This window comes from Ricinus communis, chromosome 10 (assembly GCF_019578655.1).
Source record: "Ricinus communis isolate WT05 ecotype wild-type chromosome 10, ASM1957865v1, whole genome shotgun sequence".
Classification (NCBI taxonomy): Eukaryota; Viridiplantae; Streptophyta; class Magnoliopsida; order Malpighiales; family Euphorbiaceae; genus Ricinus; species Ricinus communis.
In genome coordinates this window covers 13724736-13740856 of record NC_063265.1, presented here as the reverse complement: position 1 = coordinate 13740856, position 16121 = coordinate 13724736, and the positions used below count along the sequence as shown (strand labels likewise).

The following is a 16121-nucleotide window of genomic DNA, read 5'->3' as shown; positions in this document are numbered from 1 at the left end:
TATAGTGAACGTGCCGCGTTAGGTTTCTTAGCATCAGTATGCTTCTGTCAACAACTGTCAATATTATCTGGGCTGCCCATTTGGTAAATACCAATTAAAACCGATAGCAAACTGCTCTGTACATGCTTTAGGTAATGACGCTACACAACTTCTGCAAATCACAACCTCCATTTCCGGAAAGCACAAGTCTGAATATGTTCACCATTATTAAAATCCAAATAGAAACTGAAGACAACCAAAGCCCAAGAAGTGCATCTGTTTGCGCCAAGTCATAACTCATAACCAGCAGCAAGGAAAGAGCCATAAAAGGGACCGAAGACATTCTTATACCTATAACCCATTTTTCGAAATAATGAAAAATCAAATCAACTGGCTTATAATAGAGAAATGGAACGTTTAGAATTGCTGAAACGTCAGAGTCAGAGAGAGAGATCAAGGATCACTTGACTTTGTTGGTTAACTGCCTCCAACTTTTTGGGAGCCAACACTAGTGATGACGGCATTTGCTTCTGGTTCATCTTCCTCCACGACACCAGCATTTGATTCCCCAGCTGCAATGCCAACAGGCAAGCCACTGTGACGCAAGGACTGATTATCATCATTTTCTTCTTCTGCTTCTTCGTCTTGCATCGCCTTCTTGCTATCCATTACTGCTTCAAGTAATACTGCTTTAAGTGCACTTCATTCCTTTGGATTAAAGTCGCTGCCAGGTAAGCTGAAGCATCTGAACCAGATCGTGTTGAATTTCTATATCTAACTTGGGTATTGGATTCCTCTTCAACTTCACTGGAGGAATTATAATAGGTATACTGAGAATAATTCCTCAAATGATTTAGATTGCCATTATAGATATGATCATCATCTTGAACTTTCCAGGTGCTTCTTCCTTGAACAGAATTGTACATCTAGGATCAAACCTAACACGCTTACTTGTCTTGGATTCTAAATTGGCGTCTTTCCTTTTCAAAATAGATCTCAACTGAGTGCCACTTTCCTGACACGGTTTACCAAAAAGCTGTTTAGAAATTAAGTTTTGGGCTTCAACATCATCGTCCTGCAGCCTAATTTTGGCTGCCACATGATTAGCACGTCGGTTTTTGGTAAGCACATTATGAAGGTTCAATTAAGAGTGTGGAGACGCTCGCCAGCATTTTCTCTTCCTAAAGCCACTTTATCATCTTCATCCTCCTCTTCCTGTCACGCCATTCCTATTGAGAACACTTAGTCCTACCATTCCTAATAATCCAAACAAACAAACAATTAAATGAAAAAAAAAAAAAGGAACGAAATAAAGAGAAAAAGAAAAAGAGTAAAACCTCATCATCGAGAGTACGGTCCAAGCCAATTGATGATCGGATGTTCCATGCATTAGCATCATCCAAGCTCACTCCTCCTCTATGCACCGTATTGGACTCATCGAGATCGTCATTCAGGTCTCATCGAACATTCCTTATTCGATACATTTTAAGGTCATGGAAGGACGAAGAACACGGAATTTCGTCCCTGTCAGAGTTATCCGTGTATCTTCTCCACTGTCTTCTCTCGACCTCATCGTCGGTGAGAGACCAGAGAGTTGATTGAAGAGACGACGTCGGCTGGTGCTGCGAATGAGAAGAAGAAGAAGAAGACGAAGAAGTTAAAAATCCGAATATCTTCTCTACTCGGGCTCTAAAACTGTCGTCCGTTGCTCCTTCCTCTTCTGGGGATGCCATTCCTGAATTTTTATGGATTTGTTTGTTTGATTTCGCTCTCTTTTGGCTTTGGATTTGGATTCGTTTGATGTTTAGCATGTTTTAAACCATGCGAAAGTCGCTGCCTTTTAGGGTTGAGTTATTTAGATAAATGTCTATTTTTATAACAATAATTGCAATTTTTACGTAAATTGAGTGCTTAAAATATAAATATATTTTTTAAATATATTCATCAAAATACGCTCCAATTCAAATATATTAAAAATCAATTATACCAAAATCTATATTAATAGAATTATGTCCACTTTATCCAAGTCATTATAGAATTTTTTTTTCTTTCAACTTTAAGATGGAAATTTCTTCTTAAAGAGAATAAAAATTGTTAATGTAAAATTGAAACTCAATCTCTAATATTTTTTAACATAAATACAATTTTCAAAATTTTATTTTTAATATTTAGAACTTATTCCACAAAAAAATAACAATTCAAATATAGAAATTAAAGATCAACTTTCATAAATCTGAAAATCAACAAAACATCAACTAAAATAATTTAGCCTAAAAATTTAAAAATCTTAAACCATAGTAATTTACTTTATATAAAATTTTAAAAAATGGACCTTTTTACATAGAACAAAATCTAACAGATTTTTTTAAAAATTCAAAATAATTATTTTTTTCTTTTACATAAAAAAAACTTACATGATAGAAATAAAAGAAAAAAAAATTGATGCCCAAAAAAAAAAACAACGATTCAAGAAAAATGACTAAAGACAATTTTTCATAAATGTAAAATCAATTAAACATCAACTAAATATCAACCATACCAATCATATCTCTTTTAACATCAACAAAACAACATTCAAAGTAAATATGTAATATCTTAATTTTTTTTATTTACTATTGAAAATTAAATATTTCTCAAAATTTAATTCAATATTAATAAATATTTTAATCTATAAGCAATTTAATTAGTTATTATTTTAATATATATATGCGTGTGTTATTTTTAAAAAATAAGACACAAATTAAACCTTCAATTATACCCCGTGGATCATGGACACCTGATGTTTTTTGTTCTCATTAGGAACTTTTTCTTTTAAAATTAGATTATTGAAACCCTTATGTTAAAAGAAGGTCTAACTTCTGTTAAGTCCCACTGATATGGACTACCCACCAAATGACCTTACAATCTTACAATTATTATAATATTATTTGAAGATAATTCTTTATTCTAAAATAACAAAATGAGTAAAAATTTAATTATCCACCATCTCAACCCCTTACCACCGTCGCCTGTGCCACCACCGTCGCCCCACAACCACCATTCACGTACTGAAACTTCATTAAAAAAAAAGACTTATCTATGAATCTACTTATCAATTCTCCTACTACACCACCGATTATACCCACAACTACCTCCACCATCATTGCTAACACTATAACCAAACCACCACTGTTAAAAACACTTACAAACACAACGCCACCATCACTGCAAAAGCACCATCAGACCATAATCACAAGAAAAGATATTATAAACCCAAAGTAGTTGCTAACCCCTAAAAATAGGCATAGAAGCCAATCTTGGAAAATACTAAACAAATAACTTAAGCTCTATTTTCAAATCATAATCATAAAATGCTATGTTCTTGTCGTGCTTGAATTTGATTTGTACCTAAATAAATAAATTCACACAGAATTAATATCTATTAACACTCACAAGTAAAAAAGATTTAATAGAGCCAAGTGTCAATACCCGATGACAGTGTCGGCTCACATCCATATCCATTTGAGACACCACGACACCATCATCGCAAGAGCAACACGTCAAGTACACCACCATAAGAAAAAGTTCCACCAAATTCATGATTTTAATTGAACCCATTCTCTCTTCCATATATAGTTTTATAGCAGCATCCACGCCTATTCAAGACAAAGAGAACAAACATTTTGCTTTTAACAATATAAGAAACTAATTTAAGAATGGGATGTGTTGCCTCAAAACTAGAAGAAGAAAAAGTGGTACCTATCTGTAGAGAAAGAAAGCCAACTTCACCTTTCCTCATTACTTTCCCTTCCCTTCTTCTTTTTCTGACCACCATTCAAAGTGGAACTTTTGCCATAGGGTCATCACGACGTCACGAGCTCTTCTCCGCCGTCAACCTTTACCGGAAACAATCCAATATCGACGAAGCAAAAAAAAAAACAAGAAGTCGCCGCCTCCCACTCCCACTCATGGATAGCTTGCTTGCTGACAATTTTCGGCCGATTTGAGGCTAAAATCATTTCCCGCCCCCTAAAACCTAGATCTGGAAAGCTACAGCCCTTGACAACACTGATTGACCGGTGAAGAAGATTAAAAAGTTTGGAAATTGGCTCCTCTCAAAAAAGCGTAAAAATATAAAGAGAAAGAGTAAAAATGCGAGGAATTCAAACTGGAGATAGTTTTATGATTTTTTTGAAAAAGAATGTATGGGGTGTAATTTCCTCTTTAGAGTTTGGGATATTTTTCCTATTTAATGTTGGGCTTTTTCTCTGGGCTTTGTCCATTATAAACTTTGATGCATTGGCTCTATCTCGACCAATTCGTCTTTGTATTGCTTTTATTTTATTTTATCATCATCATCGCAGAACATACACTCAAAAAAAGGACAAAAACATTTTCTCAAATAAGTGGGGGGAGTTTACAAGACTAGTTTAAAAGCATAACAACTGTATGATACGAGGGAAAGCAAGACAATTGTTTACTTTAGATCCTTACTTCAAGTGAGGTGTCCTTGTCTGTCGGGCCTTTGTTCTCTTCTTTTCCCTATTTATGATTTCTCTTTCCCCTACTTTAACCCTTCTGTTTGGGAAAACAATGTAGCAAGGGAAGAAAGGGAAGGAGAGAAAATGGATGAAACAATTAAAAGATTTAAAAGGGAAAAGAAAAACCATGTTTTTTTTTTTCTAAAAAAAAAGTTTGTTTTATGTTATGCACTTGAATTCGAATCTTTCGACTGTCAGAGAATTTAAAAGACTTCTCTCTTATTTGAAATTAGGTTTTTGAAATCAAATTAAATCTTTAATTCCATTTAAAGATTGAAATAATTAAAAAATATGCTAAAAATAAAAAGTATAAAGAAACATCCTATTTTCTATTCATTGCCACCTAATTCGAGATAATTAAATTTTATTAGATTTATATATATAAATTTTTTTTTTGACATGTATATTTAATATTTGATACATTGAATGTATTATTTTAGCATATGAAATCTTTAATTTGACATATGAAATTCAAGTTTTTGTGTGATTTTATTAATTAATTAGTTATATTTCTAATTAAACAGTGACTCTAATTATAAGAAATAAAATATTAGCTAATAAATAATTTTTTAAAAAATGTATTTTAAATTTTTTAATATTAATGTTCGGATAGTTAAATTAAATCTTATGGCGGGATGCTGATATTTTTGTCTTGATCTGTTATTGAAATATTTATGTACTCCCTCTCCCTCTTCAACCCTCCCGCTATGTTGCTCCCGAACAATGGTTTAGATAAAATTAATGTGCACTTCAATTTGCCTTCCGAGTCTATATATTTAGGTGTTGGTTGGCACCTCACATGTGTTCCTTTTCCTGGTGCCTCCTTATCAACCATATGATTTCTTTTCTACTTTCGTTTTATCAGAAATAGAAACAGTATGAGGGGTGATTATATATGTAAGTTTGGAAATAGCTTACATAAGGCACAACTATTGTATCGACTCTATATATGTCCACATTATCCTTTGGAAAGGCGGAGGCTCTTGAACCAACATGGAATTGAAGAAAAAGAAACACAAGCGGTCAAAAAGTAAACCGCATAGGCCATCAGATGTTTTCTTTTTCTTTTTCTTTTCTTTCATCTCATCACAGTCTCTCCTTTTCGCTTTTCATCAACCCTACCAATTGGCCCACATCATTATCTTTGATCAAATTCTAATTCACTTCTTCTCTTCTCTTCCTTCATTATTTTCTCATACAAATTATGAAATCAATATATATTTAAAAACAAACTTTGTTATAGACTACAAGTTTTATCACCATTACTTCAAACCATATTTATAATATAGAAATTTGATAGCAAATGATATATATTTTTATTATAATTCTTCACTTTTTTCATAGGAGCCTTAAAGTTTTGCTCTAAAGAAAAAGAAACACAACTGAGCTATTATTTTGTAGAAATTCAAGAATTTTATACAAATCCTTCAATATTAAAATAAAAATGTGGATGTAAATAATAGTTCAGAAATCTTAAATTTTAATGTTATTCTGTATCAAAAGTCGGCTAAGAACTGACTTAATTTTAATATAAGCAGGACTAAATTATACCAAAATAAAGTTTATGGATATAAGTTAGAAAACAATATAAATTTAGGAGCTTAATTACGCATTTCGGCTTAAATGGATATATGTTTTACTTGAACATGTGGATAACAGTGGAGAGAAATATCTTGTCTGAGTTCTGAAACCGGAAATGGCAATTGGGAGGGATCGGGACCACCAGTTCTCAGTTACATGTGTGGGGCGTGCCATCCAGTGCAGCAGTATGTTGGCCCCACTCCACGGAATTTTGATCTTAATATTCTCCTTTATTTAAATTTCTTCTTTTTTATTTTCTTTTTCTGAAACTAAAAATGAGTGATTTCGCTGTCGCACAGCATCAGCGGTAATTAAAAGAAATTATTTAATCATGAGTTCTAATTTCGTTGCCGGGAGGAGCAGTGAGTTTCATTTTCTCTTGTCGACCAGCCCGAAGGCATTACTTAGTAATGGAGGGCAGCCGGGTACTGTTTCGGTTTGGGACCCGCTAAACTTCAAGTGCTGAGTGGGTAGTGTGCTTACAGAAGCATCTTTCAGATTCGATGCCTCCTTCTCCAGTCTCCGCCACGCGCTCATCTTTCGCCTTTTTAACTTACGTGCTCTTTCGATGTAGAGCCAGTGTAGTGATTGTTTGCGCACGCGCTTGTAAGTTACTTTTGGTATAACAGGTCGTCCTCGGTTCCCATGACGGTGTAAAGGTCACCATTGTCAGTGGCTCGTTGTCAGCAAACGTGATTGGAATACGACAGCGTTTCAAACTCTCCATTCCATTAACGACCCTGTTAAAATCGCCATCTTTCTACTAATACTCTGCCTCGCAAAACTGAAAAAGATGGAAAAAGGGGGAAAAAATTAATTAATTAATAAATAAAGAAAAAAAGAATACAGAGCGAAAAAAAGGAGCCCTCTCTTTTATCTCTCCCTGTGTATTTTAACAATAACACTTTTATCTATGCCTGTCTCTGTGTTTCACATTTGGTTTGGATGTTTTGAGGTTAATGAATGTGAAGTAAGCTAATCGATCCACCCAATTTCCAACACACCACCTCTTTATTCCAAAAAAAAAAATTAAATCCAAAATCTATCTAATGTTTTCTTGCCCGTTCTAGGGTTTCTTGCTTTCACCATTTCTTGCCTGTACTTTACTCTCCTAGGGTTCTTAAAACCTAAACAAACAACCAAATAAGAAAAGCGTGCAGAGCTCGGGAAGTTCGCCAGTGGAGTTTTTTTGTTTTTTTTGTTTTAATGGCTCCGGCTGTTAATGGAGAAATATCTGGTTGCTGTGTGTGTGTGTGTTTTTATTTATTATTTATAGGATCGGCGTAGAAAATAAGATCTCATGTTAAGTTAGCGGTGGCGATGAGATTAGATTAGGGAAGGAAGAAGAAGAAGAAGAGGAAGAAGAAGCATTGTTGTTGTAATGGTTATTAGAATTTATCGTAACAAGGAAAGAAGACTCATTTTCTAAAAATGCCTTTCGCGAAGCTCGATGACTCTCCAATGTTCCGCAAGCAGGTTTGTTACCTCTCTCTCTCTCTCTCTCTCTCTCTCTCTCTCTCGCTCTCTTTTCATAAGGAAAATTAAGGTTCTTGCTCTGTGATGTTAACTGAATAATCAACCTGATTGACTTTTTGAATACTTCTAAGCCAAATTGGACAATCTTTTCAAAATTTTCACAAACTTGTAATTAAATAGCGGATGTGCACTGAAAGTTTCTTGCGTTTTGGATGTTCTATTACTTTAATAGCTAAATTCTATAGCACCTTAATTTGCTCTTTCTTTCTTTAAATTGCTGTTATGTTTTCCTCTTTATATCTTTTAGCCGCTGGAGTTTAAGAAGGCTTCTTTAATTACTTAAACATATATGGAAAGCTTGTTTATTTGTTGAGCTAAGTTATCATTTCCTTGAGAAGGTAATTGGTTATGTTTCCAAGGAAAGAATGGAAAATGGATCTGCATTTAACGAGTTGAAAAACACAGGGAAATATTTTTTATCATTAAATATTAATAACTGGATCCTTATCTACTATAGTTCTTACGAGATCTTTTCAGTCCCAACGGGCAAATAATAATTTCTTTACTGCCTCAATTATCACATTTGATGTGGCTTCATTTTATGCCTTACATTCCGCACCTTCCAACAAAATTCTTTTGCTGTGGAGTTCAAAGATGATGCTGTGTGTTTTGTGCATTGTCTGGTGGTATGAAAACTGATTGCATAAGCATGAATGTGAACAACACGTTTTTTTTTTTTCTTTTTAGAATAAGTATATCTGCTGTTTCCTATGGCTATATGCATGATTACTTCTCTTTAGGATTTTCCTTGTCAAACCAATTGGGCAGAGCAATTCTTCTGTGCTTATAGGCATAAGTAATTGATTTATGTTGTCTCCTAGCATAGTGGTCTATTGATATTTTATTTGGTGCTACAGATACAATCCATGGAGGAAAGTGCTGAATTGTTAAGGGAGAGAAGTCTAAAGTTCTACAAAGGATGTCGGAAGTATACGTATGTCTTTCTCACTCCAACTAAGTATCTATGAGAATGTCTGATCTAGCTGCTGGTTCTTTATCTATTTACAATGTTTAACTTCATAGTCATCGCATTTGCTTTAGTTGAGGCAGAATATGAATGTTAGCTGATAGATAGAACCTTTAATTTTTAGGTAATGAAATTCCTCTCTTTCTCACGCTCTTTCTATTTGGGGTGCGGGGGACATGGGTAAATTTGATCTTTGAGATGCAGTTAACTTCTAGACACCTTGATGTTGTAAATTTCTTTCCTTAAAACTGTATTGATTGCATTTTGATGAAATTGTTAAAATTACATTACTTGAAGGTACATGTTAAACAAATTCTCTCACTTGTGTTTTGGACAAGTTGCATTGATATTACATGCCTATCAGTAGCAGCAATTTATTTCTTTAATTCCTTTTTTCGGTGTTTTTCAAAGGCTCTCTTGTGCCTCATTTCTCCCTTCACTATTGTAAGAGCAATAAATTTATGTGAAAGAATTTATATTCATGCATTTTGTTCACTTGCAGTGAAGGACTTGGGGAGGGATATGATGGGGACATTGCCTTTGCTAGTGCTCTAGAAACTTTTGGTGGAGGGCATAATGATCCAATTAGTGTGGCTTTTGGAGGTAATTTGATTTTTTTATGGAAGTCATTTTTTTTAGCAGGAGTTAGTTCTTTTGTTTCTTTTGTCTCCTTTCCTTTTTTACTTTATTTTTTTCAATTAATGTGTTAGCGGCGGCTGGTTGCTTTTAAGATGAGATAGTAGAATTACTGGTGGATTTCTGTTTGATAATGTAGGCCCTGTTATGACTAAGTTTACCATAGCCTTGAGAGAAATTGGGACATACAAGGAAGTTCTTCGATCTCAGGTAACTATCTTATGTTGTTCTATGACTGTTAGATATCAGCTACATGCTATTCTTTTGGGATACTTTGAGAAAGTGTAAGTTCTTAGGCATTACTTTTGTTGCCATTGTGATTTCTTTTGAAAGATCAAGGCAACAGCTTTTATGTCTAGACTTCAACACGAACTCAAGATTTGATTGGTTTCCAAGCTATATGATCTTGTTCTCATTGGCCCTCAGATACTTATCGTTTCCTTTTCCAGGTTGAGCATATGCTGAATGACAGATTACTACAATTTGTCAATATTGATCTGCATGAGGTCAAGGTACTGTAAATTTCCAACTCTTGCCTTGTGATAATGTATGACATACAATCATAGGAAAGAAGATCTGGCTATCAGATTTTTGTTGTGCATGCATTCTACATTGATGTGACTTGCTGCTTTACACTTTTATAATATAGGAATATTTGTTGGCATATACTCAAGTAATTAGTTGCTCTGAATCTCTTTGTATGATAGGTCCCATATTTCCCAATTACCTTTAACTTTCTTGTGTTAAGTTTGCTTGTCTTAGAGCTCAAGCATCGTATTTATGTTTTCTCTGTTTGAATGGTTCTCCCTTCTAGCCTTCATTTTTTCTTCTTTACAGATCCTACCTTGACAGTCATTTCAATATCCTCATACATGTCGCTATTTTGAAATCTAACTCCTGGATATTCCTTGTAGTCCTTAGTTTAAAAGACCTTGTCTATGTGCAGGAAGCAAGAAAGCGTTTTGACAAGGCTAGCCTTCTTTATGATCAGGTGCTTTCCTTGTAATTGATATTATTTACCTATATGTCAATTGTCGAGGTATACATTTTCATAGTATTTTACATAATAAAATTATAGCTTTCCATTTTGTTTGATGTAGCTACATGGTGATATATAATTTTACTATCACCTGAAATGTTTAGCTTATTCTGCCTCCTTGATTACTGTTATTCATTGTGAAAACAAACATGATACTTGAACTAAAATTGCATCCTATTATTCCAGGGTAGCGGGACTTGAAAAGAAATTTATTAGTTATATGTAAATGCAAAAAATAAAAATGATTTGTTTTTGAGATATGAAATTTGAGTTATACAATATAATAGGACTATGAGCTTGCAAAATTTTGTAAAAATTAGACTTCTCATAGTACACAAAAGATACCTACTTGAACTGTCTTAGAAAGTCTACTTGTACAGTTAACTTCAGTCAAATGTTGTAAAACTTTTACATCATTATTTTAGTTTGCTCGAGTTGTTTCATAACTTGAAATCTTGATATTTTCTGGCTTCTCCCCTATCAGCAATCAAATTGATTTTTGAATAGCAGAAATATTTTCAAAATGATTAATTCATTGGTTTTGGTGTTGTTTCCATATCATAGGCTCGTGAGAAGTTTCTGTCACTAAGGAAGGGTACGAAGACTGATGTAGCTACTCTTTTAGAGGAGGTATTGTGTAATTTTCCTTTTTAAAAACATCACGAAATTCTGATCCATAGTCATTCAATTCAATTTCTAATATTTCCAATATATTAGGAGCTTCATACTGCAAGGTCTGCATTTGAGCAAGCTAGATTCAATCTAGTAAGTTAACATCCCAAACTAGCTGTTTGTCTCTATTTTTTCTTTTCAATTTATATTTCTGATTTAACAGTATAATAGTAAACAAACCGCCTTCTCTTTTGTCTAGGTGACAGCTCTTTCTACTGTTGAAGCCAAAAAGAGGTTCGAGTTCTTAGAGGCTGTAAGTGGGACAATGGATGCACATCTTCGTTACTTCAAGCAGGTGCATAGCATGGGTGGGGACTTCTCTGCCTCTTCATTGCTCTTTATAAATATTTACTAAAAGGATTTCTTTTTCTCATGTAGGGGTATGAGTTGTTGCATCAAATGGAACCTTATATAAATCAGGTCTGTTATATATATTCTTTCTCTAGAGATTTCCAAATGTGTGTCCATATTTGTGTCACCATGTTGCAAAATGTACAATATCCAGTTATCTTACTTAGGGAGCTCTGCTCTGCATCATCCTTCTAAATGTAAGGAGCTAAGCCAAACTTTAAAGGTGTAAGGGGAAATAAGAGAGGATTTAAATCTGTGATTGCAGTATCACAGTAACTGGTGCGTCCTTTAATGGTAAGTCAGGGCAAAGTCAGAAGTGCTACAAGTTGCATGATGCTGAAAATTGGGGATTTTTGTAATACTTAATTGATGAGGAAAGTCAATATGATGACCTCCTAGAGTTTATATGAGGCACTATTAATTTCTTATAGCAGTAAATCTTGATAGAATATATGGAGGAGATAGCAGCTTGTTGTTGTAAAGTCAAGCTAATGCCTAGAATATGGATGCTGCTATCCCTTCAGCGATCGTAGTGATTATTTACTTCCCAAGTGCCTACAAATGTCGGAATGGGTCTAAATCAACTTGTTAAATAAATATATAGATTTATCTGGTCGTAGAGGAAGCAAATTGGTTAGAAAAGTCTTATGTGGTTTGTGAGAATATTCTGGATAAAGCTTTGCTGTTAATGACTTATCTAAATTAGTACTTCACTTGTTTTGAAGGTTTTGACTTATGCTCAACAATCAAGAGAGAGGTCCAACTATGAGCAGGCTGCTCTCAATGAAAGGATGCAAGAGTACAAAAGGCAAATTGACCGTGAGAGTAGATGGTCTTCGAATGGTTCTAACGGGTCTCCTAATGGAGATGGCATACAAGCCATTGGTCGAAGTTCACATAAAATGATAGAGGCAGTTATGCAATCTGCTGCAAAAGGGAAGGTACATAAATGATTTTTAATCTTGTGTTTGGATTTAAAGATTTGGATTTGATGATCTGCAGATTTTCTTTGATCAATTAGATAAATGGATGTTTGATAAAAATCTTTGTGGATAGAGTGGATTTGAAGAATCTTTAAAAAAAGTATCATTTCAAATTTATCTCATAAAAGTGTCGTGTCAATGTTTAGTTCTAAAATAGCGAGCAAAATTTCAGGTTCAAACAATTAGACAAGGTTATCTATCAAAACGCTCCTCAAACTTAAGAGGTGACTGGAAAAGACGGTTTTTTGTTCTTGATAGCCGAGGAATGTTGTATTACTATCGGAAACAGTGCAGCAAATCATCTGTAAGTAATTTGTCTGAAAAAAAAATTGACATGTAGAGGGAATGAGGTCTCTTTAGTTTCCTGCCTTTTATCATTGTGCTTGATATATTCCTAGGGTTCTGGTAGTCAGCTATCTGGTCAAAGGAACAGCTCTGAGCTTGGATCTGGACTGTTGAGCCGTTGGCTGTCTTCTCATTATCATGGTGGGGTGCATGATGAAAAATCTGTTGCTCATCACACCGTGAACCTTCTCACATCAACAATCAAGGTTGATGCTGACCAGTCAGACCTGCGGTTTTGCTTCAGGATTATTTCACCAACAAAGAACTACACTTTGCAGGTATGATGTAAGATGGAACTTAAATATCAGAGTAAGAGTATAATATGCTGCACAAAAATGACTGCGAACTAATCCATAGTTTGGGGCTATTTTTCGGCAATAGATCCTTAATAATGTTTATTTATGCTTGTCAGTGCAGGCAGAGAGTGCAATGGATCAAATGGATTGGATTGAGAAAATAACAGGAGTTATTGCTTCACTACTAAGCTCTCAGGCCCCCGAGAGGGTAAATTTTGAAAGCATTTTTCATCATTATTGCCTTTAGATTACTAGAGAAGTTGATGATTATAGTCCGATTCATTTTCAGTGCCTTACTGCTAGTCCCATGGGAAGTGGCCATCATCGGTCTGCCAGTGAGAGCAGTTCCTTTGAAAGTGCCGACTATGACCATTCTGCTATTGATGAATTTACATCTGAGAGGAGCTTTGCTGGTGCACATCATGAACGACCATTAAGAATTCCTCAACAGCTACGATCCAATGCAGAAAAACCAATTGATGTTTTACGAAGAGTATGTGGAAATGATAAATGTGCTGATTGTGGTGCCCCTGAGCCAGATTGGGCATCCCTAAACCTTGGTGTTCTTGTTTGCATTGAGTGTTCTGGTGTTCACCGCAATCTTGGTGTACACATCTCAAAGGTAAACCATTCCATAATTATTTTGCGGCTAACCTGTGAGCTATATTTGCATCATGCCTTAAACATCATTTGTAGAATATCTTTATGCCAATGGCTATGCAGAAGCTTTAGGTAGTGCTAGAATGGTTCTCTAAATATATTGGGCAGTATGACTGAATGATACTTGCTGGGTATATAGTCCTTTGCTTACTTTGCTAACTATATTTGCATACTTTGCTAACTATACTTTAGCAAGATCGTCACTTTAGCAATTGTTATATGGTCCGAAAGTTTTGGAATCCTCCATCTTTTTCTTAAAAAAAAAATAAATTTAACCAAGCTATACTAAATTATACCAAATTTGCATTTTAATATTTGAAGATATTTTGGCAGGATAGTTATGAGAAACAGTATCCCAATAAGTGCGTATGGTTATGCTAATTAGCTCTCTTTTGGCGCTGATATTTAGAGCTGCCTGTTATCTTCTGCAGCAATTATTCACGTTCTGAATTTATTGCAGGTAAGATCCCTCACACTTGATGTCAAAGTGTGGGAGCCTTCTGTTATAAGTTTGTTTCAGTCTCTAGGAAATGCCTTTGCTAACTCAGTCTGGGAGGAGTTATTGCAATCAAGAAGCACCTTTCAGGTTGATCTGATTCCCCCAAGGTAAAGAATCCCTGTTGATGCGAATAAGTTTTTGTCATCACCTGTTAAAGTACAGTTGGTTTGATTATTGGTTGCTAACATTCCTTAATATTATGCTGGTGAAGCTCAAACAAGTCTGATAGATCAAAGCTGCATTTTATCAGCAAACCCAGTCCTGCAGATTCAATATCAGTAAAGGAGAAGTTTATTCATGCAAAGGTCTATTATCTAACCTGTAACTTGGCTTGCTTTTTATCTGTTTTTTTTTTGGCTGTATGTAATTGGTTTGATTCTTGGCACTCTATTTTCACAATAGTGGAAATATGCACCAATCATGTAGAGTTGTCATTTCCTTTTCTTAACTCAACTTCCCTCCCCTTTTGCGTGTGAGGGAGAGATTCAGCAAAATGAACAAATATTGCCTGTCCCACCGTTATAAATAAATCAAATGTCATTCAGAGTTCCCTTTTGGGTAACAGCAGTAGAGATGCATTTGATAAAATGTTTATTCATCTAAGTCGTCTTTTCCTTTTCCCCCCTCAGTATGCAGAAAAGTTATTTGTTCGCAGGCCAAGAGACAGTCAGTATCCTAATCCAGTGTCACAACAGATATGGGAAGCTGTTCGTGCCAATGACAAGAAGTCTGTATACCGTCTTATAGTTAATCATGAAGCAGATGTCAATGCCGTGTGTGAGCAAGCATCTTGTAGCTCTTCTCTAACCCTTGCTAAAGTGATGCTACTGCAAGAGCATACAGGCCTTGACCACTGCTCTAGCTGCTCAACAGGGAACTCATTGGACAGGTCCTCCACTAGCTCTTTGAATTTGATGGGCACAGGTGAAGGCCAGATCTTGGAAGATCTATGTGGATGTTCCTTGCTTCACCTTGCTTGTGAAACTGCAGATATCGGCATGTTAGAACTCCTATTACAGTATGGTGCAACTATAAATTTATCTGACACAAGAGGTCAGACTCCACTTCACCGTTGTATTCTTAGAGGTCGAGCTGCATTTGCAAAACTGCTTCTTTCAAGGTGACTTACTGATCCTTGCTGCGTCATGGTTGTTTTAGCACTTTATTAGGTTTCTAGTTTTCTTTTTCCATAAGATTGTTTTATGGAATATGCATTCATATCTTTACCAATTAATTTTCATATCTATACAACAAAAGGTTTTCTTTCACAAGCTAGGCACAGACACACCAAAACATTTAGAAACAGAAAGGATATTGATTTCATTGACATGCTTCTCAAGGGTTTTAATGCATTTGCAGAGGAGCAGATCCAAGGGCCATCAATGGGGAAGGCAAAACCCCCCTTGAGATCGCGATAGATTCAAATTTTGTTGAACATGATATTCTCGTTTTATTGTCAGAGTCCAATGGGTAACATGCTCAGAAAGGTAAATAATTGAAGGCCAATTACAGCGAGGTTGGGGAAAGGTATTGCTGTTTCTGTAAGTATATTTATAAGATGGAAGAGTTGGTCTCCATTGAAGATGATGTCAGCAGGGTTTGAAATAGAGTGGAGTAGTGGGATGGCATGCCTGCCCCATGGGCGTCTATGCAAATTAGCCCCAGGTTTGTATTTTTATACTGCCGCAGAGCTGCTGCAAGCTTTTCGGAAAGGGGCTCTTATAATGTGATGTTTTTTTTGGGTTCATCAGCTTGTTTTGATTCTGGTTCTGGTTCCTTTTGTGGTGGAGCTGTGAGGATTTAGCTTAGGGCATTGTGTATTTGTACATTGTTTTTGTTTTATTTTAGTAAAGGTAATTGTTATTGCTGTAACTCTTTTGAATGCATATTTTCCACCCTTGATGCATTTGAGAGGACAACTCTAGTCAGTACAACCTTTTCGCTCCTCTTTTTCTTTTTTCTTTTTTTCTTTTTTTTTTTTTGATTTCCGGGGGTTTTGAAAGTATCCAGAGTCCTCAATAATCATACATTTTCCATATAAATCGGTAAGAGTTAAA

The 16121-nt window shown here is 35.1% G+C and overlaps 3 protein-coding genes across 4 annotated transcripts; 1 reads left to right on the top strand and 2 right to left on the bottom strand.

Moving 5' to 3' along the window:
* Positions 1–149: 149 nt before the first annotated feature.
* On the bottom strand, positions 150–2015 carry LOC8285687. The gene is given in 5 exon segments (XM_048369751.1): positions 150–640; positions 679–868; positions 871–1131; positions 1134–1194; positions 1317–2015. Coding segments are annotated over 5 exon segments (1170 nt in total). The 5' UTR covers positions 1791–2015; the 3' UTR covers positions 150–456.
* An 803-nt stretch (positions 2016–2818) lies between these two features.
* LOC125368629 lies at positions 2819–4308 on the bottom strand. 2 transcript variants are annotated; one of them, XM_048369750.1, is made up of 3 exons: positions 3718–4306; positions 3448–3614; positions 2819–3183 (listed from the first exon to the last, which is right to left on the bottom strand). In XM_048369750.1, exons 1-3 carry the CDS (start codon positions 3791–3793, stop codon positions 3181–3183), a joined length of 246 nt encoding a protein of 81 aa, XP_048225707.1. In that variant the 5' UTR covers positions 3794–4306; the 3' UTR covers positions 2819–3180. The 2 variants fall into 2 exon arrangements, with proteins under 2 accessions (XP_048225707.1, XP_048225706.1); XM_048369749.1 differs by having other exon boundaries at positions 2873–3366; positions 3718–4308.
* Positions 4309–6482: 2174 nt separating this feature from the next.
* LOC8285685 (ADP-ribosylation factor GTPase-activating protein AGD3) lies at positions 6483–16021 on the top strand. The gene is made up of 19 exons (XM_015715090.3): positions 6483–7556; positions 8474–8550; positions 9086–9186; positions 9359–9429; positions 9669–9731; positions 10166–10210; positions 10823–10888; positions 10976–11023; positions 11130–11225; positions 11309–11350; positions 12007–12222; positions 12437–12568; positions 12663–12887; positions 13027–13113; positions 13195–13527; positions 14026–14171; positions 14276–14369; positions 14694–15184; positions 15424–16021. The coding sequence occupies exons 1-19, from the start codon at positions 7512–7514 to the stop codon at positions 15536–15538; spliced, it is 2493 nt and encodes an 830-aa protein (XP_015570576.1). The 5' UTR covers positions 6483–7511; the 3' UTR covers positions 15539–16021.
* The last annotated feature ends 100 nt before the right edge of the window (positions 16022–16121 follow it).